General features: G+C 45.8%; 1 protein-coding gene across 11 annotated transcripts in view; it reads right to left on the bottom strand.

Moving 5' to 3' along the window:
• Positions 1 to 24,400, bottom strand: part of ARVCF (ARVCF delta catenin family member) — a 165,067-nt gene that overhangs the window by 40,615 nt on the left and 100,052 nt on the right. For 8 of the 11 annotated variants that reach the window (XM_029961102.1, XM_029961093.1, XM_029961094.1 and 5 more), the window contains 5 exons: positions 23,272 to 23,455; positions 9,876 to 9,993; positions 8,470 to 8,641; positions 6,182 to 6,199; positions 1,189 to 1,260 (listed from right to left, as the gene is read on the bottom strand). In XM_029961102.1, coding sequence (XP_029816962.1) covers positions 1,189 to 1,260; positions 6,182 to 6,199; positions 8,470 to 8,641; positions 9,876 to 9,993; positions 23,272 to 23,455 — 564 coding nt within the window. The remainder of the gene's footprint in view (positions 1 to 1,188; positions 1,261 to 6,181; positions 6,200 to 8,469; positions 8,642 to 9,875; positions 9,994 to 23,271; positions 23,456 to 24,400) is intronic. The other 3 variants (XM_029961096.1, XM_029961098.1, XM_029961101.1) reach the window with 1 other exon arrangement.

The following is a 24,400-nucleotide window of genomic DNA, read 5'->3' as shown; positions in this document are numbered from 1 at the left end:
AAATAGATTAGATCCATCTACATATTAGGAACAGCTTGCACTATATATTAGGATTAGCTTGCATATCATCAGCCAGAGCCTCACTGTGAATTTAAGTGAAAGTGCAGCACTAAATATGTGTAATTATCCCACCATCCCTGACTATCAGCACATCTCTAAGGATCTCAGACTGGCCTCTCTTGCTGCCCTCAGATATCAGCAATAGAACTGAAGCACAAATAAGTTGATTTGATCAAGGTCACAAAAAGAGCACAATTCAGGTATTCCACACCCATGGATCTCCCCACTGAGTCACACTGTCTCTTTATACTCTCCCAAATTCTGGAAGCGAGGCAGGAAGAGTTTAAAATTTGTCTTCTGAGGAACACTGAGGTAGCTGAGGGTATTCATGCAGGTGAGGGTGCCCTGGGAGCTGGCAGGGTGGCACTGAGGCAGTTGCCATGGCAATGGCTGAATCTTTGCAGTGACACTGCACACACACTTCAAATCCAAACCTGTGCAAGTCTCCAAACACCATCCAATGCTGTAAGAATTCAGACGAGACCCCAAATCGCCTCCTAATCTCCAGTTAAAAAAAGTACCATGCATGCACGAAGGGAATGCAGATTGTGAAAGATTTCACCTCTGCCAGACCTGAAATACAGAAGGGCAGGGCAGAAGAATTTTTCTGTGGACCTCCTGATTTTGGAAAACTGCAAGTCCTGCTCACTACAGACAGGGAGGAATACTGTGTTCAGGGGAAGACTATCAGTAAAGGCAAATCCCCTCACTCCCTGCCATCCCCTCCAATGGACAGAACATTGAGGAATGACAGGGATGCCAGGGAAGGGAAATGTCAGTGCTAAGAACCTTCACCCACTGCATAAATCCTTCAGCCATGTCTGTAAGGGGGGTACAAATGGAGCTGTAAAGAAAGAGAGCATGTACTCCCCCCTCTCTGGAGCTACAGTCACCTAACACCAAACCAGACAGATTTCTACAAGATTCCACCAATTCAGCAGCTTTATATAAAAGCTGGTTCTATCCAGGATTGAATCCTAGATAACAGCATGCACTGACACCTCCATTAGTACAATTAACTGACTACAAAAGAGAGATCAGCCCGATATGCTCATGTCTCACACCCCTTTAAGAGCCTCCAGCTCCCAGGCTACTTGTGACTTCCAAAAGCACAAACATTAGCATTACCTTTTGCTGCTTCAGACCGCTTAGGCAAATCAAGTGTATCAAAATTCCTGTCCAAGTCTCCATTCTTCTTTCCTGTGCAAAAAAACAGAAGACAAGATATGGAAAAGACTGTCAGCATACTGACAGGTAAGTTACTGTCATGTGCATCTAGGAGATGACAGAAGATACAGCCCCAGAATACAAATCACAGCCTGTTACCCATAACTGTGTGTACCTGCCCTGCAGTCCAGCTGGGCCTCTGTATGAGCAACTCAGGGACAAAAACCCGTGCTGCTTGCAGGCTGATCTGCAAACATGCTTAGGACCAGCACTTCAGTGCCTAAACTCTTGGAAATTTGTGCCATTTCCCTCCTTGGCAAAGCCATGCCTCTCCCTCCTCAGCCCAGTATTTACCTGTTATTTTCACACAGACCCGAAGCCCAGCTGAAGCAAAAACTCGGCAGCAGAGCAAAAAGCCAACAGGCTTGCTTTGCAGCCTCTGTTCTCAACACAACTGCCAGGCAGGAAGATTTAATATATTGTACAGACAGCAGCCAACAACTTAACCTTGAACTGCCCTTCAATTGATGAAAGTGTCATTTTTACTATTTATTGAAAACTAATGGAAATATTCCATACTTTTGCTAAGAAACAGTTTTAAACCATTACATCAGCTTTAATTTATACAATCCTTCACAGAAAGCAGAACAAACCCAGGACTTCAGTTTTAGCTGGGCTGAGAATTCAAGGTTAGGTAAACAGCTGGGGAGGGAAGTTTTCACCTCTTCTTGTCCCCCCAAGGAGACACAGTGCCTTGGGTGAGCCCACATGGATGCTGTGGGATAAGCAGGCACTTTGCCATCAGAGGAATCCTGGCAGCAGAGACAGAGATTTGGAAGGCACTGCAGGAATCTGCAAGGCTTCTGAAGACAGCACTGTACAATTTAGCTTTCCCAAATTATTCTGAGAGGGAAAAATCAAGTTCTTGAGTCCCTCTCCCTCAAGAGCAGAGAGGTAGGTGCAATGGGATGAATTCAGGCAACACAGTTTGAAGCTGCCAGAAGTGGCTTCTGCACAGGGACTGCACCAGGCTCTTAATGGGGGTTCTGCAGAAAGGGCTGAAAGCTCCACCAGTCAGGAGGCTTAAAAGCAAACAGGAAAATGATCCTTGAAAATGTAATGAGGAGATCAGTCTGATTCTTGACTGGCAATAGGTCACAAGATGGGAAAGGCCCAGCCCCTGCCTTGTCATAGCAGGGGGGTGGTTGGTACATGCACAGTGAATTCAGTGGGTTACTCTTGACAAAAGGATAAACACACAGAGTACAGGACAGAGGAGAATTAGAGCTTTTAGATATCAATATGAATATTTAGAAATAACATCAGGAGGAAAACACCCTCAAGGTAGTATTCCATCTACTCCCTTTCTTTGGGAAGTGATGGAATCACACACTTTTGGTTTGAAATGCCAACACAACGCCAGCCAACTCCAACTACTGTGCAAACCAAAACATGCATCTAAGTAGTTCTGCTTATCTGAAGTGATTTCCTTAATGAAAGCATGTAAAAGCCCATCTAAGCTGCCAAAAGGTCCTGCAGCCAGGTACCACATGCCACTCCTTTGAAAGCTGTCTTTTCTAAAGGAAGGGACAGGAATCAGAGGCACTCTGCAGCCTCCCATCAAGTTTTTGCTCCATGAAAGAATGAGAACACATTGTTTGGGGAACCAAATACCAGAGATAAAGGGTGCTGTACATCACCAAAGGATGTCTCATTCCAAAACAGCAGCTGAACCCAGTCACTGGCTGCAAACCCTTGTTGACCCTTAGAGCACTGACAGGAAAAAGCAGGGCAGAGGGAACTAAAACAAAAAAAAAGCATTGAAGGAAGGAAGTCAGTATTTAGGAAAGATTACAGACTTAAGGCAGACCAATAAATGTGACTCCATCTTATCTACAAGTAGGACAAACTGGTTTTTTCACATGACCCCAAATTTTATGTCTCTGGCACCAGTTTAAACCTCAGAACACGTACTCAGAGAGCCAGACCTTACCCAACACAACTACTCCTTGTAGAAGTTCTCTCTATAATTTAAAGGCTGGATCTGGCATTGGTATCAGCCCTGCAGAACTGAGATGGCACAGGAAGAATTCCCTTCCTCCCAGTGGCAGTGTTTAGTAAGGACTGTGTGTCCATGCACAGCTTATTAAGGAAGAGACTGTCCAGGAGTGCAGCGTTGGCTGCTACCTCTTCTGAGCTGGCAATGCCAAAGCAGCTGCTCATTTCCTACCCCATCTTTCATTCAGACAGCCCCTTCCACCTGTGTCTCTGCAGTCCCTGCCCCTCAGGTCTGGGCCAGCCTGCGAACACGGCCCAGCTTCCCCCAGCCTTGGCTGTTTGTCCCTCAGCCCTCTGAGACACTCCCACCCTGCAGGCCAGGCCAGCTGTCTGCCCATGGCAGCAGTTCAGAACACACAGCTCTGACCAAGGGGATTCCAACTCTACAAATCACTTGCTTCATCAAGGCTAGCTTCAGAGACACCCCAGACATTTTCCAGCGCTTTCGTAGAGAGAGGAGGTGACCAAGCTGTAAGAAGACTCCAAAACAAATCCACCCAGAAAGGCAAAGGTTTCAATCTGCAGCCCAGCTGGTATTTCTCCCATTTGATTTTCACAGGGACCACAAATACTGGAGTTTCTAAAAAGGTGACCAAATTTAACAAGTTCAAGAGTCTACTGATGGCAAAGCTCTCAGCCATCCCCATGCCAACTGACAGCACATGACCAGCTTCACCACCAGATTCTGTAGCTCTGAACACGCTGCTCTGCCCCAACCCTGCTGGCAGTGCTCCTGCATTTGTTCCCAAAGGGATGTGGGCACACACACAGCCCACATCTGTATGTATTTGTATTTGGCTGACATCTGGATGGAGCACACATTGTCCCTTCCCAGATCCTCCCATCCAGGGTGTGCTGCTGTGCATCACCACAGGGATGCTCAATGGCCACCTCTGTGCAGGGGAAGAGAAGTTTAAGATCCTGGTTTTTTACATTTCAGTGTCCACCCTTCGATGCATCCCCAGGTTCTCCAAGTTTTCCAGCCCAAGGCACGCCAGGGAAAAGCCACCACTGTTGGATCAGAAGCACAGCTCCAAACTTTGCCAGCAGACAGACAGAGCTCTGAACATGCCTGACAGGTCTGTTTAATGAGAGCTGGCTGTAGGAACTGGCACAGCACTCTGGTTTGGGAAAATTGCCTGACATGAGACTTGCTTGTGCAAGATGCAATTTACAGTCTCTGAAACAGTGGGATTAAAATTCTTTCCCTCTCCCCCCTCACTACTTTTCATTATGTAAGAAACAACCAAAACACGACCTTTGGCATTTTCAATCTGTCAGAAACTCAGCACAGACTCTCAAGTGTGACCCAGTGTTATTAACCACTAAATGTTGTTGCTGATCTTCCTCAAATGTCGTTTGGATTTACCAGATAATCAAACCAGCTTTGCAGCCAGACTGCTTCTGCTGAAGGTATAATTCCCAAATGCTTTCTTTCTGGTTAAAATAAAAGTTGTAATGGAAAGTGATTCTCCTTAACACCTCCTCTACCCCCCCATCAATACTGTGCTTGTTAATACACCCACTGACCCGACTGCAGAGCGACAGAAGGCACGGGCTGAGCTCTGTGTTGCCAACAAGCTCATCCTCCACCAGCTCCCCAGTCACAGTCTGCAATCCGTGTCTCACAGAACACTACCAAGCACCATTTGTTGGGTGCAGCAGTTATTTTGTTTGGTTTTTTTCTCTCCAGCATTCTCCTTTGGCTCAACCCTCTGGAACCCACGATCTGAAGCAAGTGTCACAAGCTGACAATGCCCCTGCCTTCACCCCCCAAATCAGCCTCAGTGACAGTCTCCAGGGCACTCACAGCCCATCAACTTCCCAGCAGAGAAGGCAGGGAAGATTTAGCCTCGAGACCTGTGTATTCCAGCTGTAATTTTACTTATTGTGCTGGGATGAGAAACTAAAGGGTGTCTCCCCTGAGGCACTGAGGGTAGCTACACCCACCTCTTCTGCTCCAAAGCAACAAAGCTGCAGCAGCCCAGTCAGTGCCCAAGCAGCCAAACTGCCCAGGAGCCCTGAGCACACACACCCCAGGTGCTGGGACTCCTGGCACTCAGGCTCCCTGCCCTGAGCACACACACCCCAGGAGCTGGCACTCCTGGCACTCAGGCTCCCTGCCCAGAGCACAAACATCCCAGGAGCTGGCACTCAGGGCTCCCTGCCTGAGCACACACATCCCAGGTGCTGGCACTCCTGGCACTCATCCCTGCCCAGAGCAGCCAGCAGAGCCATTCCTGGTGTGACAGGGCTGGGGAGGTGCTCGCTGTGCTGGGCCCTCTCTCAGGGTCAGCAGCCCAGCTGCACATCAGCTCCCTCACTGCACATCAGCTCCCTCACTGCACATCAGCTCTCTCACTGCACATCAGCTCTCTCACTGCACATCAGCTCCCTCACTGCACATCAGCTCTCTCACTGCACATCAGCTCCCTCACTGCACACCAGCTCCCTCACTGCACATCAGCTCCCTCACTGCACATCAGCTCCCTCACTGCACATCAGCCCAGCTGCACATCAGCTCCCTCACTGCACATCAGCTCCCTCACTGCACATCAGCTCTCTCACTGCACATCAGCTCCCTCACTGCACATCAGCTCCCTCACTGCACATCAGCCCAGCTGCACATCAGCTCCCTCACTGCACATCAGCTCCCTCACTGCACTCACACCAGGAAGGAGGAAAACCTTGGGATCTCTATTCGTGCTGTGGACAGACCAAGCTGCCAAAGCTCCCTCAGAGGATTCCTCTGTCTGCTGCAATAAACAGGAGGATGTGCTGGGGGAGCAGAGGAGAAGGTGGATGAATGAGACCTTCATGTCAGCTCTTAGCCTTGCATGGGAAAGCTGAACAAAGCATGTTATGGCGATGAGGAAAGAAAGTATTGCAGACTCACCTTGATTGAACCACTCCTCTAATTACCAGAAAAGCAGCAAAAGGAAAACAAAAATTTACAGGATGAAGAAAATACAAAGGAACAGTCACAAAGAGGCAGAATTTCACAGAATAGGTTCAAAACCTGAGTATTACAAGAATACTGTAGAAGTTTCATCAATTAAAAAACCCCAATCAAAACAAGATATTCCACTTTCTCCCTTTTGTTCCTGCTGAAAAACCCCAATCTTTTTCTGCACAGTTTTTTTTCTTTCTCTTTTCATTAAATGAAAAGGTGCTCACAGAATTGAGGGGACAGAAGGATGACTAGCCCTTTGCAAAGGTGTTTGAAATGCTGTGATCAATGACCATGAAATAAAATAAACATGGAAACACTGCAGGATTAAGCAAACAAGAAGGGAGACAAAGAATTGATCTATTGTAAAGTCCTAGACTGAAAAAATTAATGCAGGTTCAGACCAGTACCCACACACATTTAACAACGAGATAAGGGAGCCTCTCTTTATGATTTTAAAAGCACATTTACAAACGGATTTTAATTTTTACTTTGTAAACACAACAGTCTGTTACCCTCTACCCTTCTGACCTACATCCCAGCAGCTGTGAGCTCAGCATTATCACCAGCTGATCTCCCTCTGGGGAACAGCACATTTTAAAAAGAGCACTTCAAAAAAGGGGGAAAAAACATTAAAATTTTCTTTGGAAATTGAAATTTCCTGCTGAACACACAGAGACAAACCCAGGCTGTCACTGAGTGCCTGCACTGCTCACTGTACTCCACAGGCTCATCCTCAGCATCAGATGATTGTGAGGCCAATTTGTCCAAAAAGACATGCTTTGATGCTTCAGGTGATACCCAGCACTCCCTGGGCGTGCAGACGGCCCAGAGGCAGCAGACACTCGACTCAGGACATCACCTGAGAGCCCCCTGGCACTGCCCTGGAGGGGATGGGGACAGCCCTCCACCAGCACACTGCCCTGTTCCCCCAGGGCACCCCGAGCTTCATGGCCAAAAATGTTCCCCCTGACTGGGCTGCTCTGGAGCCCCAAAACAACAGGGACTGCAAGGGGCAGAGCAGGCTGGAGCCCCAGCACACACGAGGTTTCCAGAGGGCATCACTGCAGGGTCACTCACTCACTGGGAGAGCAGGCTGCCCAGCCAGGTGGTATCATTTCTTTAGTTTTTCCCCCAGTCATTAAAAGACTCCCATCCATTTATTTTTTTTCCTAAGAATCAGTTTAAAGCTGGTTGATGACAGACTAGTCTGCAGAAACAAGTTCCCACTGATGACTTCCCTAACACCCATGGAAACACAGCATTTGAATAGTGCACAGGTCAGATCACAGAGAGAGTCATGTGCAGCACTCAGCCTGTCAAGCTCAAACAATTCCATGTCAGCTCTTTTTAGGGCCAAAACTCTTTCTGATACCTGGCTATAAACAATAAGGCAGGATGTGTGTACACATGAATGAGGAGAATGAAGCCGAGATAGAAAACTGAATTACTTTATCTCTGAATTCATCCAGAATATTCATTTCTCTAAAACAACAAAGAAAACAGAATTCAGTCTAGAATAGTAGTTTTTCTAAAACAACAAAGAAAACGGATATAATTTGAGTGTCTCTTTGTGAAGGAAACATTGAAGGGGGTTTACTGAGACTATTAATCCTCTCTTATAATGAAACTCATTTGCAACACTCATGCCCCAGAGGAGAGAACAGGTCTAAAAGTGAATGACAATTAAAAGCTACAAAATCATGTTTGCAATTTAAATTACTGAAAGAGTGACTGAATTAGGAGGTTTACATTTTGGCTGAGTGGGAGGGGAGGCTTTCAGTCTGTTTTCAAGTCTGAGAGACTGGGGGCTTGGAAGATGTCCAGCCAGGCGTGCCATGCCCAGGGATGGATGGATGCATGCTGGCCTGGCCTCCTGAGCCTGGCACACAAGCAACACAGCCAAGCAAGTGGAGTAAGCAGAGATCTGACAGATGTAAGAACACAGGAAGGCACAGGGGAGGCAGAGCACATCCACCTTTTTCCAACAGCAGTGTCACCTGTCAGCATGCACCACTCCTATTTAAAACCAAACAAAACTACATCAATCGTGGGAAAAAAATCCCAAATATTTAGTAGTGATGCAACAGAGGGATAAACACATGCCATGATACTGCAAACATGGACCTCCCCAAACCACACCCCTCCACACTGGAACGATGAAGTGCAACCAGAGCAGGACTGCACTGCAGCATTTACCCCATTTCCAGTTCTGAGCTCTCTGCAACACATACCTTTAGCTTTTTTTCCACCAAAACAACCAGCATCATCTTTCTTCTTCTTCTGAGAGCCTCCTGTGCCCGTGGTCTGACCCGCATCTAGTTCTTGGTACTTATCAGCTCCAGGGACCTCTTTGTGGACGTGATAGGAAAGGTTCCTCATGATGCACACACAGTTCTCCACAGACTGTCACAGAGAAACTGGGGTTACAAGAAGTCATGAACCCTCTTATTTACAGGCCATTATACTGTACAGTGGAGGGTTTGGAGGAAATGAAGAAAAGGCCCACCTGTCCCAGGGAAAAAATGTAGCTTTCGAGGAAGATTTAGACAAGATCCTTAAATGAAAGTTCATTCTTGTTCTAAACCCAATTTTTTTCTTTGAAAAGTGAAGCACTTCATAAATAGCACCCATTCAAATTGAAAACTCTCTAATCAAAAATACCACTTGATCTTAACAAAGAATACAATTCACCAAAAGATCAAGCACACAGCAGGAAAAGATCATATAAGGATCTGATTTTAATACAAGCCTCTCTCTCATTCTTCCAACATTTACAATCCCCAAGGGGCCCATTTTATTAAATTTTCTTTGGGTCAAAACCTAGGCCCTGGGGGGATTTCAATGAGAGCACACGTTGTCCTGTAGCAATAGCTAATCCACAGCACGTCGGGTTCTGACAAGAGCAAATCCCTGTAGGTTGCAAAGGAAACCACCAGGTGGTTACAAAATCCACTTCCAAAATTACCTGATTAAGTGACAGGGCTTTATAACTCTCCTGTACGGGCCATCACATGGTGGGACTCAAAAAGAGTAAAATAATGATGCTTTACAGGCCTTACAAAGCAACAGTATGCTTTTTTTTAAACAGGTTAAACTTATGATATTCCTTATGCATATAAATACACTTTTAAGTGCCACAGGATAAGATGATGATAAAACAGGTTAATAAAATCTGCACCAAAAAACAGCCACAGTGAAAGTGCTGTAGGTCTGAAGGTATTTCTTAATGTCTGTGCACTACAGTCTTTACAGATGGTGCTGAATAAAGTCTTTAAAATGGGAACTGACTCCTTTGCTGCTTTGTGCAAATGGGACTCAATTCTGATTTGGAGACTGCCTTATAAATGCCAATTAAGTAATGCAGAACAACAGCAATAATGTCCCTGACAATAAAGGACTGTTCTCCCCATCTCTCAGCCCCCAGCCTTTGCTTCCCTCCTCAGCCATGGAAAGGAAACAGCAACACCCTGCTGGTCCCCACCGTGGTACCATGGATACCAGAGAGCAGGATAATTGCTCTGTTTTCTGAGGCCAGCATAATCCTCTTCTGATACTAGCAAAGAGAACTTGGATCCCAGTGCAACACTTCCACCTAAGTTAATGGAAATATCCACTCAGTTTTAATATTCAAGTTCACCTTGTTGTCTGTATCCTTCTTGCCAACTGCAGACTGCAAAGCGTGAAGGAGGGCGTCCACCAAGCCATCACACTCCCTCAGTCTTCTGCGTGCTTCTGCTCCATCTGAACTGACATTCCTGACAGGAGAGAGTTAAAAGACAATTTAGCCCTGTAACCTTCACCACAAAGTTGAAGGTGCATTGATTTATACTACAATTATTACGACCTCATCACCTTGGATGAACAATTAGGAGGCAAAGTAGACTGACAAACCTAGATCTCAGTAAAATATGGGCAGTGCACATCTGCAGCTCCCTGAACCTGAACACAAAGGGGAACACAGTCACAGAGGTGCTACAAACACAGTTCTCTGCTTTCCTGGTGAGTCCAGTGATACACCTTAAACTGGGTCAGAGTTTTCAGAGCCAATACGCAAACCAAGAATTTAATGTCAGAGCCAGTACTTCTAATCTCTTACTACCTTAGGAAAAACAAGCAAAGCCACAAGATTGCTCAGCAATATTCACAGCCACAGACACTGAAAAGGCTGTGTGCAGCAGGCTCAGCACAAGGCCTGGCTCAGTCACACTTAGCAAGCAAAAGATGACACTTTATGTGGCTTTGAATGTCTCAAAATATTGCACAAGAGAATGGCACAGGTAGAAGATGCAAGACAGAGTGAAAGGCTACTGGAGCTGTTAGAGTTGCACATATCAGTGACTGCAGAAACTGTCAGAGGGGACCTGGGAACTTGGCCTTGCCTGTCCAGCAGTCATGCAGCACTGCACACCAAAGCCCCAGGTTTGCACAAGCATCAACCTGTCATTACCCAATAAATAAAATTCAAGTCCATTTATTTTTTTCTTCCTTTTTTTTTTTGAGGGGAAAAATGAAGTGACAAAATTATTCTTAGTAGTGCTTGGTGAACAAACCTATATGGACAGTCTTCTCAAAGCTGAAATGCAGTAATTTCCATGATAGCACAGACAACCTCTCAGGGCCTCTGAATCCCACAAACCTGTGTAAGGTTTGTTCTCAAATGCTCAGGACACCATCATTACCTTCTGCTCTCAGGCCTGAGCAGTCAATTTTTCTTTTTAAGTAACTAGAGGGACTGCCAATCTCCAGGTAATTACCAAACCCATCCCAGTCCCCTCCCATGTCCCTGCTCACCCAGAGGCTGCTCTGGTAATTGGACAGTAGGAAACCCCACATTTTCTCAGACACCTCTCAGAATCTGAAGGCACTTAATTGTGAGCTGGTTGCTGTAACAGCACATTAACTTTCAATTAAGAACACCAATGAAATGCAGAGATAAATGACTCCTTTCCCCACATCCTAACACACAGCCTCACCTCCAGTAACGGCTGATAAGGGTGGGTGAAGTGGATATTAAAATGATTCCACAGGATACATGGGAGAGAATTCTACACGCTGTTTCCCCATCTCCAGCTGCACTAATCCCTTTGTACAAAAAACACAACTGTGAATTTTAATGTCAAGTCTTTATGAAACTGAAATTAGAATTCAAATTCTCTGTGATACCTTTCAGGAGTTATAACAATAAAAGATAGCAGCTCCACCTCCAAGCACATCTGTTAACCTGGAACATTACTTACTAAGCTTCAGGGTGACAGAAGTGCACTATAACTGGTCTTATCTGGAGCTGTGTATCACGTTTTTTATTCCCTCATTAAGTCTTAAGAAAGAGAGTTAAAATTCATAAGCAACACTTGCAGACTTTTAAAAAAAAAAATCAAATTTAGCCAAAAAAAGCCCAACCTTCACACCTTTCTTGCCCCACGGCCCATTCTCAAGAGATTTTTCTATGGTCCCTTTGTGCCACTGCACATTTGTTTTACTACTTTAGTTATCAACAGCATCACAGTATTCTGTATCCTGTTTTCTTATTTCTTGATCTGTATTGGGATTAATATTAAGGTAGACATTGATAAGGTTATAATTGAAAAAGATATTATAAAAGTGCATCAGTAGGAGTGTGGCTTGCTGATACCACTTACTGTCTCTTTAACTGCAGAAAAATTTACTGAAAATTAATGCCTGAAGAAAAACTTTCCACATATATCACACATAAATAAGCATGAAAACTCCGCAGGATCAAGTTAAGAGCTAATTAATGCTACGGCCAAGTTTTGCAACCATCAAACTTTGCAGTTTTAATGTTGTAACTAACACTTCAGAAAACAAATCCTGATGAGCATGTCATGCAGAAACATCTGCTCTGTGAACACCCAACTCTTGGGACTTTGTTAGTCCTCCCTCCTTGGGCAGTGAGGTTCCTGCAGCCCAGGGGGCTCCTCTACCACGGAAAACCAAAGCCCATTTCCTTGTTTGTGGCTGTGACCCAGACCCACAGCAGAGCTCAGCTCTCCTTCCCCTCCCAGCAGTCCAGGCTGAGCTCAGAGCACTGAGCCCAGAGAGATCAGCTCCTGCCTCCTGAGTCTGCTCCTGCTCCAGCACTGCACAAGGCAGCAGAGACCTCCCAGGAACTGGGGGAACACTTGTGTTTCAGATCCAGGCCCAAGGATGCCAAACATCTCTAAGCACTGAGCAAAGCTGAGCACAGTGAAAATGAAGACAGTACACTTGGACTAAATTCTCATCTGGCAATCCCAAAAGTGCTCCCAGGAGTGATTTCCATAAGCCAGAGTAACCTGCTCAAGTCCCTGCAACCCAGGAAAATGGCAGGCTGCATTTATGCCTCGGGGTGTTAAGATTCTGTACTATCCTTGAAAAACATCACCCAGCAGTCATCAGTCAGATTCCCAGCTCCAGGTTCCCATCAGGAGGGGCTGCAGCACGGAGCCAAAGGGATGACATGGGCCAGAGGGCTCCTGCTGGCACTGCTCACCACTGGGGACAGGAACTGCAGTGGAACAGCCACCCTGACACTGCTCCACTGACCACAGCCACAACAATCCCTTTGCATCTGCACTGGAATTGTTCCTGGTGCATCCTACAGATCTATTGTATGTGATGGAATGGAAGATGTAACTAAACCACCTTCCAAAGCAAACTTTGAGAGCAAGGTTTCTAATCATCCTTCTCCCCAGAGTGAGGGAAATCACCAGAGGCAGCCAGTGCCAGCCCACTTCCCAGAGGATCTGCCATTGCTGGACACAGGGAACACTGCACAGAGGGAATGCACAGCCTCACCCAGGCCAGACACCCCTGGGAACTCAGGCAACAGAGACACACAACACGTGGCATCCAGACTTGGATAAAGCACAGGGGTTTGCTTTTCACTGAACTGTCCTACACACTGGACAAGTATTGCTTTATCCCAGAAGAAAAGTCATTCTTCAGTGGCTGGAGTGTTTCACACAGGACACTGAACAGAAAAGAGCCAAGCCCCCAGCTGAGGGGCTGTGCACCCCGTTACTCAGGAGCCAGGCTGCCATGCAACAACTGCAATGGCACAGAGACTTCAGAATTAAACATGTGAGCTCACTGAGCTACTTGCTGGGGCAATTCAGTATCAAAAACCTCTACAGATGTCAGTCAAAGATACTTTTAAAGTCTGAATGCCTTGAAGAAGGAACTCTGCAGGGCCTTCAAGGAACTGATGACAGGCAAAATCCCATCAGAAATGAAAATAAAGTTGAGTGCCTGTCCAAATGGGTGGGAATGGTGAGGAGGAACTACCCAAACTATTTTTACACAGGCCAGTGACAAATGAGACCTGCCATTCACCCCTGGTGTTCAGCACAGTCTGCTTCCCTTGCCTTGTCTCTTCACCCCCAGAACAGCCTCTGCTGCCTTCCCTGACTTCCCCTGCTTATCAATACTTTTCCAAGAGTTTATTAAATGAAAAATGTATTTTAAAAACAATAGTATCTTTCTTATGTCACACTGCAAAGGCAGTAACAACCTTCACAGTGTGTTTACTGTAAATATATACAACACACTCTGAAGAACAATTCTAGGAGTAAACCACTGAATTACTGCCCATGTGACTCAAAGTACACAGGAAGGAAACCAAATATATGACTGATTTTATGTAAAACAGTAAAGCACAAATCTCATTCCAGAGATTTTTAGCTGGAAAAAGCAACCTGGATTCTTCCTCAAATTCTCAGAGTCCAGTCAGTAGCCAGGACTAGTGAAAGAGGATTTGTGAGGATGTTAAAATATATGCTTTCCCTGGGAAAACAAAACAGAGAGGCACTAAGTAAACGTTAAATAAAAGTAACTAACTACCAGCATAGAAACACACCCGGCTAAGAATCCAGTCTGTTGTATTAAAGACTTCAGAAAATGGGGGGGGGAATCTGGTGAGAAATTTGTTCCTGCCTTAGATAAGCTCATCATTATCATCAGAGAGTCATCTTAAGAATATGCAATTCTGAATGCCACATTTACCTCTGCAGAACAGAACATTTATCACCCCTAGGACAGGTGAGCTGTTGCTGCTGTCTGCAGCAACATACACATACCAAAACTATCTTCAAGAGGAAGAGATTTCAAAGTAATGAGATAATGGTACTTAACTGGCACTGTTTCAATGCAGTCATGGGGCAATGCCCCCTGTGCTCCCCCTGACACCCCAAAGGCAGAGCAGACACACAGAGCTTTGGGGTTGGGGTTTTTTGATGATAAAGAGAAACTTGAAAATACGATGACCAGAGACACATTTTTCTCTGAACATTCAAACCAGTATTTCCAAGGCTATTGCTGTGTCTGCCCTTGGCTGCAGAGGTCCCTCAGCTGCTGTGCCACAGTGCTGCAGATGAAGCTGGGTGCTGGAGTGCTCCTGGCCACTCCAGGAATACCATCCCATCCCATCCCACCCCAGTTCAGCAGGTGTAAAAAGCACTGTGTTTAAAGATCCCCTCACCACCCCCTGACCAGCACCAGCCCCGAGGCTTCGCTGTCCAGACACTGAGTTTTGTGTAATTCAGCTGATAAAAAACAACAAGCTTCTCATAAGTCAAACAAATATATTAGCTGTACTGTCCACCTATTCTGGCAGGCAGAACCCTTGCTATACAAACACCCTTCCACGCCCACACTCTGCTTCAACAATTAAGAAATTTTTATCTGGATGCCAGCCAAAGGGCACTGATCAATAATAGTTGTAGTAAATGTACTCTATTTCTGAGTGCATTTCTAGGTCCAGTGTGTCTCAAAGGAGGAATATACAACATTTAAAAATCATTCCATCATTTCATGCAGAAATAGAATGAATTCCATACTTGAGTTCACCTGAAATACCAGAAAGTTTAATTGGTATTAAGTTCATTGTTCTGAAAACAAGAGAGAAAAAGAAAGAAGCTGCCTGTGACACAAAGATAGCCTGATCCAGGCAGCACTGGTCAGAGGGCTCTGTACAGCACAGTGGAGGTTTGGTAGCTGAATCAGAAATGAAGCAGAGAACATGGTACAGAAAGCAGAAAGAAGTCAAAATCCAACTGAAATGAGCAGAAAGCTGGTGGAGCTCTGGTGATGGGGATGTTGGGCAGGGAGCAGCTGTTCAACTGAGAAAATGTCTCAGGCCTTGGCAGGAGATCCCACTGGAGACTGCAGCTGCACTCCAGCATTCACTGACCAGGCAGACCCAAGAGAGCAGCAGCAGAGCAGCCCCAGTTTCTCTGCCTGTAAACCCCTCCAGCTATTTGAACAAAGGGACTGGTTTTGTTTAGTTGATCAAATGCTCAGATGAGGACACACCAAAAGGCACCCTCAAAAAAGGGCTTCAGGAGCTCAATCTGTGCTCCAGTGACACAGAGCAAGGGATCCACAAGGACACTGGGATGGTCTCATACCCATCCTCCCCTGTCTGCAGGAGCTCCCTGCAGTAAGCAGGGGCTCAAAGTACAGCTTAACAAAGGATGGACTTGACATCTGCACCTTGTCATCTGTGGCTTTCCATACTCCTGACATGATGTGATGCCTTTTCAGTAACATCTGACCGGTCCCCTCCTGCCTGACCCCCCGAGGAGCACAGTCTGTCCTCCTGGGATGCAAAACCATGCAGGAACACATCATACAAGAATTCCACGATGCCCAGCAGCTACTCAGCTCCCAAACTATTCCAGTCTCTGCTTCAAGGGAAGGCCAAGGGGCTCTCCTTGCTTTATCACACGTTTGCTGCCATGTGAAAAGAATCTCAGAAACCCAAAAATGAGGTGGTATTTATCTAATAAAGGATCACGTCCAACAAGCCTTCCAAAGCAGATTATGCCCATTACAGGGACTGCAGAGCTTTGGTACAGTCTTGTTCTCCATCCCAGCACAGCAGCAGCTGTTTCTGTAGATTCCCTTTCCTGACAGCCAAGGGAGGATGGACCTAGATTCATTCCTAAGTAATGACAGAAGGCAATAAGCAAGTGCATAACTTTAAATTTATACTTCAAGATATGATTGTAAAGCATTAAGGTTGCATGTAACTAGGTTATGTCTCTGCTGCTAAAACTTATGCATAATTTATTTATATTACAAGCTAAACACCAGGAACTGTCAGGAGGAACCCTAACAGCTCCTTACTAGCACGAATTAAACGCTCTGCTCATCATATAAGCCCCAGGACAGCCATATGCTGTGATCCTGCACAGTATCAGTAAGCTAATTAAGAAACTGCCTTCATTCACTCCTCTCTTTTGTGTGGGTTTTTAATTTGAGTTGATTTTTTCCAGTCTGGGTTGGGCAGATAAGTTCCTTTTTCGTGCTGCTGGCTGCCTCCAAAGTGAAGATTCACAGGCAAATTTCGGTTCTGTTTCCTTCTCTGAAAGTCCAGTTCCCAAATACCTGCTGCACACCAAAATACTGACAGCATCTTTGGCTCCAGTACTGGAGCAGCAATCTCCCAAAGGCTGCACCCACTCTGCAAACAGCACGAGTGCAGCAGCCTCCAAGTACGGTGGGTGGGTGGGCAGAGATGGCAGCACCTGCCCTCTGCTCCTCTGGGTGGGACAGGGAAGCACTAAGCTTTGGAAGGAGTCCTCTCCAGGCCTCCTTGGTTAAATAACTGCCCTACAAAAGCATAGGAAAGGACTACTTGACCTAGGATAGGGAAATGCACTGAGTGAGAAGGAAAACCTTCTGACTTTGTTGAAGAACCCTCTCTGGAGTCAGGGGAGAAGCGTAGCTGCCTCAAGGAGGGCTCTGTACTAATGCTAATTTGCTGCTGATAGAAAAAGAAAATAAAGGCTGGCACCTGAAACCCCACATTTCCCCATCTTCTTGTTCTGCCACGCTCCGGTGAGCAGAGCTCCCCTGGCACCAAGGGCAGCTCGTCTGGCAGCACTGCAGCAGCATCACCTGAACTTCACCTCCTGCCCTCTGCTCTGCACCACACGGCTCTGCCAGGGCAAGGATTTGCACTCAAGTGCCTTCTTGCTTCAGTCAGCTGGAGGTGAAGGCTCCCTCCAGTACAGACAGTGCACGCAGGACAAATATTATGTGACTGCCACCACACACTGTTATCATGCCTGCAGGATCTAAAGATGGATAGAGCTTGAAAGTAATGCACTTTGAAAGCTCCAATTCCCAGGCACTTCTCTTCAGAGAAAAGCCACACATTAATCATTAATAAGAAAGAAGGGCATAAGCACCTGGCTTTGACAGCCTTTCTTCCTTCCGTTCCTCAAATTCAGCAGAGATGGGAGGAAAGGACAGGCACATCAGTCTCACTGATATGGGAGGAAAGGACAGGTACACCAGGCTCACTGATATGGGAGGAAAGGACAGGCACACCAGGCTCACTGATATGGGAGGAAAGGACAGGCACACCAGGCTCACTGATACACTCAGTGCAGTTGTTTCCAGGCTGCAAAGACAGAGACCTTTTCTGCCCAAACAAGAGCACACGTTGCTTGACAAACCTCCTGTCCCTCCCAGTGCCTCACAGACACACACACTCCTGCCACAACAGCAGGTGCTGTGGGGGTGTGGGACACACACACTGTGGTCACAAATACATAAAGACAGGAGGACTCAAGGAACACATCACTGCCATTGTTACCCATGACTGAAGCAAGTTACATCTGCAGGACAAGATGCACATGCAGGCAGCACAATGTTCTCTGCCCTCCTTAGAAAGAAAGGCTTAAGACATTCTCATTAAAAAATTCTATTTGACACATCCTAAGCATTAATGATTTACCATCAAGCTCTTGCAGTCATCCTTCCTCTGAAGTACCTAAGAGGAGCCTGCAGACACTTAAACATCATTTCTCAGCCTGGTGCAGTTCTGTTTCTGGCTCTGAATCCCCAGAGTCTTTATCTCACACTTACCAGACCTCTTAGGCTTTGATTCCATGGGAGTAAACTCTTAATTTATACCTACAGGAATTGCTTATTCCCAGTTAATGTCTCTAGGATCAACCCCTTCAAAATCCTTGAACTGCTGGTATTTACCAGCTTCAGGGGAAGGCACGGACAGAGGTGCCAGTCCCACATTAAAGACAGGGAAGGGAAGATCAGTGACTGAAGGCCAGATCCACTCAGAAGCCTGAGTCTCAAAACCAGGAGGAGAGATGGCCATTAAAAGTTAGACCACAAAAAGGTTTACACCATTAATCTTGCCTGTAATTATGTCAGTGCAGTTGCAGAACAGCAAATAAGTCCACACTTCTCAGGTCTGGTGTTCCAGCTCCAACCACCAGGATGTCCCTTCCCTTCTCAGGAGCTGATGTTGGACAAGCTGTTCTGTGCAATCCTGAGCTGAAGAATACCTGTTTTCTGGGCAAGTCAGGTGGGTGCAGTTTGTTTGTGTTCACACAGCAGGGCCAGGGCTCTGAACCCTGAGGCTGTTTGTGAATGTGGATTTCTGTGTACTTGGAGAACTGACAAGAAATGCTGCAGCTACAGATGGTACCCCTGGAAAAAAGGAGCACTTTGCATCTGTTTGCTATGCAAATTAATTCATTTAACATTTGTTGACAGCAGGTCAGTTTAGCACAGGAATCAGGCTAGAAAGTTGGCAATTTAGGAACTAAGTTTTACTCTGTCCTCTTCAAAAGTGAAAAAATCCAAGGGAGAATTAAAAGCAATTAGGCAGAAAACAGCAATTAAGCCTAGACTGAATTTAATTTTTAAACCATTAAAATCCTTGCAGCTTCCAGAGAACTAGGAATCATGGTGGGTATGTCCACAGAAAACAAAAAAGGTGATGTGACTTCAGCAGTGCTCTGACCCCCAGACCCAGCACTTCCCCTGGAAAGCAGGGAAACACCTGAGGAGAACCCTGGGGACTGGTGAAGGTCTCTGGCCCTGCCTGGGTGCAGCACATGAGCCACAGCTCCATCTCTCCCCCAAGAACTCAGCTCATACTCTTCTCCCAAAGCACCTCAATGGCCGGGTCAAAGCTGCAGAAAGGACCACAAACTGGTTTTGTTAAGATGCACCAAACCATTACATTATTTCAACTGCAGCACAATTTGAAGACAAATGCTTCTGGACTGCAAACCCCAGCAGGGACTCAGGAGTTTAAAGACCACGAAAAAAGGACAGTTAACTAGAACAGACATTCTACACATACCTAGAAGAATAAAATGCAATGTGAAGACATAAAACCTGTAAATGAAATGAAGAAACATCTGTGCATATTTAATGATTCTCCTAGCACCAAATGTCTTCCTTACTTCTTCCCCAGTCCTACTTTTCATAACCAAAAATTCACTTTGCTTTGTTTTTTACTGTTCCTTTCCAGACTTCTACCATATATGTTTCTTTTACCAGCTTCAAGAGAATGTAAGAATACCTCTATTTTATAGAATTACACCCAAGGCAGAATCCCTCACAAGGCTCACGACCATCTTCAGTAGTAAAATGATTATGGATATTGCAGATCCATTCATCATATTGGGTCTGCCCCTAGAAACAAAGCACAGCAATGCAACAAAGCATCTTTTTCCCAATCTCAGGATGAGAATGGAGACAAAATTACCATCACCTGCACTGGTTTATGAAACCTTGGTAAAGATTACAGAAAAGGCATCCAAAAAATTTCATTACCAGACCATCCTTTGGAAATTGGATGTGCTGCCAAGCTTGCAATGAGGAATACAGCACTCCCAAAACATTTATTTGAGCAGAGCTTTTAGCAAGTCAAGCAGAGAGTGAGATGGCAGAGAGAACCCACGAGTCACATTCCAGATGAAACCAGGACTCAAAAGATCCCTACAATGGACACTGTCATGCAAGAAGGCTTAACTTCAGAAGGAGCCCTTCAAGTAAACACTGTCTCCCAAGTCAATACAGACTTTAACCAGCTGCCTCTTCTCCCTCTGATTCTCACTGTGTTTATGTGGAGTTACCTGTGGCAGCTTGGAATGGACCTGCCAAGGATCCCAGGTAATCCCAGAGTTCAGTAACAAGGCAAAAGAGAGAGCACATGAATGGCCTTCCTGATGATACAAACTGTGCAGCTCCTCTGATTTCCAAATGACCAGGGCCAGTGTCACTCAGCCATGCCCAGACAAAGGCAGCTCAGACAGGTCCAGTCCTGAGGCCACACAAGGAAAATCAGCCTCGAGTATCCCTGAAGGACGGGTGTTCTTTCAGACAGGGGTCAATCAGGCTGTACAAAGGCAGGAAGCTGCCCTGGCTTTGGCCAAGGGGCAGAGGGCATGGATCATGCCTCTCATCCTGTCAGGTTCATTCCCAGCTCTGGTGCAGTTCAGATCTCTGCTCAGGTACTGCCCCAACTACTGACCCTGCTGCAGAAGCCTCCCTGCACCCCCCCACTCCTGCTGCAGCTCTGTCTGGGCTGTAATTCCAGCTGTTCATCCACCCCCAGGCACTTGGGCCAAGGGGACCACAAGGATACAATTCACCAGGACACAACCAGGACCTGAACCCCCAGAGTGAGGAGGGAGAGACACTTACAAACTACACAGAGCAAAAACAGTACTGCTGACAGGAGAGGACAGGAAAGGAAAGTGGGATGGATCAGGTTTTGAAGCAGAGGTAAAGGTAAATAATTGTAATGTGGGGTTTGGTTTTTTTTTAATTACTTGTTTTTAATCACTTTGAAATAAGTGTTTCCATGGCTCCACATTATCAAAGGAGAGACCTAGATTAAGAACAAAGTAAAGATGAGTAAGCAGTGTTTAAAAAAAAAAAAAGGGGGAAGCAATAATTAACTGGCAGTTCACGCTGTGAATCACCGAGTTTGAAACAAACTCGCCCACATCTGTTGATAAACTTCATTAACTGAAAAAATGATCCTGAAAGGAACACCATCCTGCATGCATAATGTCTGTCTGCTGCTAAGATACCTGGACTGCAAGGGCACCCAAAACCTGGGGAGCTCAGAGAGTCTCTGTTGTTTGGGAAGACAACACAGCCCACACCTGAGGCTCGCTTCCAAAGGGGATCAGGGAGGCTGGCACACTACCAGGAGGACTAACCTCCCAATTAAATATCAAACTGGGGAACAGGCTGCAGTCTGCAATAAGCTCCATTCATGGAAAACTGGATTTCTAAGAGCAGCTACTGTGTCAGTGAGAGAAGTGTAGGCAAAGGGGTTTTCAACACTGACGTCTGTCACACAGATGGCTGCAACAATTTATTCTCTGCTGGTGTTAACCAGCACATCTTGCTGCTGCTTTTAAGGATAAACTGCAGAGGATTTCAACAAACAATGCAAAATTATTTCCAACAGTTTTAATGTTAATTACTTTTGCTATGTCCATTTACATGCCCAGATCTGGAAGTGCCCTACAAAAGGTATGTGACATCCAGGAAGCAGAATCAGCTGCAAGACAGCTCCTATCCACCTGCTCCTGCATCTGTCCTGTCCTGGACTCATCTCACTGCAACTCCCCTGCACCAACAGCACTCATAATTCACTGGCTGCTGTCCTGATGTGTTTTAAGGGCATCAGGACCACTTTTAAACATCAGAAGTTCAAATTCTCTAACATACCTCATTCCTACTATGCTCCACACCCCTCTTCATTAACTTTAGAAACACACTGTCCAAAGGGGTACAAGCTTTTGTGTTTCCTGTAAAACCAGTGCCTTACTGTTAAATAATAAAAAAATATCCACAGCCAACTAACAAACCCAAAGATATCCTGGAATGCAGAAGTTCAGGTGGATCCACATGCTAATAAAATTTTATGATGTGGATTAGGCTAGTCTACTAATGATGAATTTATTGTCTACACTTACTGGAGAATCTCACATTCATTGAGATAATCCTTTTATTTCCCCACCATGACTAATTTCCTCTTGCAGAACACTGTTAGAAAATGAGACACTGGTAAGTAAAACCCTCCATGTCTGGAGCCTGCTTAACGGACCTCAGCTTCCACTGGGACTGCAAATAATTTCAGTAATGGGCCCTTTCAGAACACTTTTCATTACTTTCTGCATTTGTGAAGTTACTCGGGGGAATAGTTATTGCAATTTAGAGACCACAAGCCTAAGAAACAGAAATGAACCAACTTTTGAAGCTGCATTAATCAGCAGAACTCTGACAGAAGTGCACTTGAGAGCAACAGCAGGTATGATGCCAAACCTTTATTAGTTTTGTTCAAACTAATTGACTTCATCACAAAGCTGAAGAATCTAAACTGGGCATCGCTGCTCCACCTCCAAAGCGAAATGAGAGACAACACTGTTCAGGGAACACTGGTTCTTCCAAGGTTTTCAGACTCCTCCTGGCCCCAGCTTCCAGCAGGTACTGTCCTGCTCTCCAGGTGCTTTCAGAAATGCAAATACAGTATCTAACAAGAAAAGGCTCCTTTGCAAGGAAAAGTAGAAGGAATATCCAGGTTCCTAAATGGTCAGTAGTTCTAATATCCCATGGGTCCTAAGTCACCTTTGCTTAAAATAGGAGCATGTCCTCAAAAGGTTAAAACTGGATCTGTATTTCAAGGTCTGTTTAATTACAGGAAACTACTTCCCTTACGACTGCAAAAAATGCCTTTTCATAGGAAAGGACCTAAAACCCAAGGAGGGAGTTATCTGAAAACACAGTTTTCAAATAAATAAAACCAGCACCATCAAGGGAAGCAGGAAAGGTACTAAAAGTTCATAGAAAGCCACTGACCCCACTGCAATGAGTGTCATTGGGATTCTCAGCACCTGCAGCACAGTTCACATTGCAAAGTGCCTTTTGTGTCCTTAGCTTGGTGGTTTAACCTCACCTGGTCACCTCCATTGTGTTATAGTGCCCTCCGTGAACCCTCTGCCCCTGACCTGGGCACACGACCTGCTCCTCACAGTGACCCCACTGCACAGACCCACTCTGGTGAGTCCTACAAGAGTCTGTGGCAGGTAAACACCCCAGGCACCGCTGCTGCGGCCACTGGGACGGGGATATCCCTGCAAAAACAAGGACATGGGATCCTTCCCTTCTGATCCCACTCCTCTCAATGAGATGCAGCCCCAGAGCCGGTGCCCAGGTGCCCAGTGCCAGGTGCCCAGTGCCCGGTGCCTCACCGTAAGCAGCCCGAGGTGTTCTTGAACACGGTTGTCCACTCGGCGTCGCGCGGCTTCGAGTCCTCGTTGGGCTCGCTCTCCCAGCCCGAGTGGGGGATGATCACCTCGTTGGTCAGCGTCTGCAGCCCGTGGTTGATGATGACCATCTTCAGGGGCTCGTAGGAGGACAGGTTCCACAGGGTGCCTGCAGGAGAAGCAGGGATTATTAAATAACGAGAGAACAACAACCACTCAGAATCTCTGGATTAAACAGGATCGCTGGATTCACAGGGAATCGCTCGAAGGTTAAAGCACAAAACTAAACAAAAAGGCAAAACAACTTGGTGAGGAGCCAGACCAGCACTAGCTTAGGGAAAATGCCACAGCTGCTGAAATAGAACCTTTCAAAAGCATGGATACATTTTTATCAAGACACGAATACTGTTGAACTCATCAAGCCCTACAAACAGAGTACATAAAAGCGATGGGCTATTGGAGATTAATAGGATTTTTCTGCCATATACAAATGTTGTTACACTTTAAAGACTAGCTATGCCTCAAGTAAAAATTCATCCAGTGCAGCAGACAAATATATTGAGCAAGTCCTGGGAGGGATGAATTTCTGGAGGATCATTGATCTTATGCTTATCTTCTGCACAGGATAATATTTCATTCAAGTCTCCTCTCTGTTATTTACTTTCACATTTTCCTGTCACAGGCAATATCTGTGTTCAAACCTCCTGGTGCCACAAGCATATGATTCCTTGAAGAAGCTGAAAACCAAAACTCCTCTGTCTTTTCATTTTTACCTCAATTATGAGGCAAAGCAGACAGAAGTCAAACATCAGAAACAGCATAATGGAACAACAGCTTTGCAACTACAAAGTACCCTGTGTTAGGTAAGTGATACAACTTCCCAGCAGACCTGTACCAGTGTCCTGACAGTTATTCCTCATTAGAGAGGGACTAAAACAGAACATTCATTTCAGAGACAATTTCTGCACAGCCCCAGCCTGGCACCATCTGAGAACCGTCAGTAACACTTGCAGGCAGCCAGACACACACTTCTGCTCTCCAGGGAGAGTGTGAGGACTAGCAGAATTTCAGAGACACAAATGGAAAAGCTGGATCCCACAGAACATGCAGGAAA

The sequence above is a fragment of the Manacus vitellinus genome, unplaced genomic scaffold, assembly GCF_001715985.3.
Source record: "Manacus vitellinus isolate BGI_N305 unplaced genomic scaffold, ASM171598v3 scaffold_31_pilon, whole genome shotgun sequence".
Classification (NCBI taxonomy): domain Eukaryota; kingdom Metazoa; phylum Chordata; class Aves; order Passeriformes; family Pipridae; genus Manacus; species Manacus vitellinus.
Note: the sequence above shows the minus strand (reverse complement) of the source record. Positions and strands in the feature narration are given on the sequence as shown.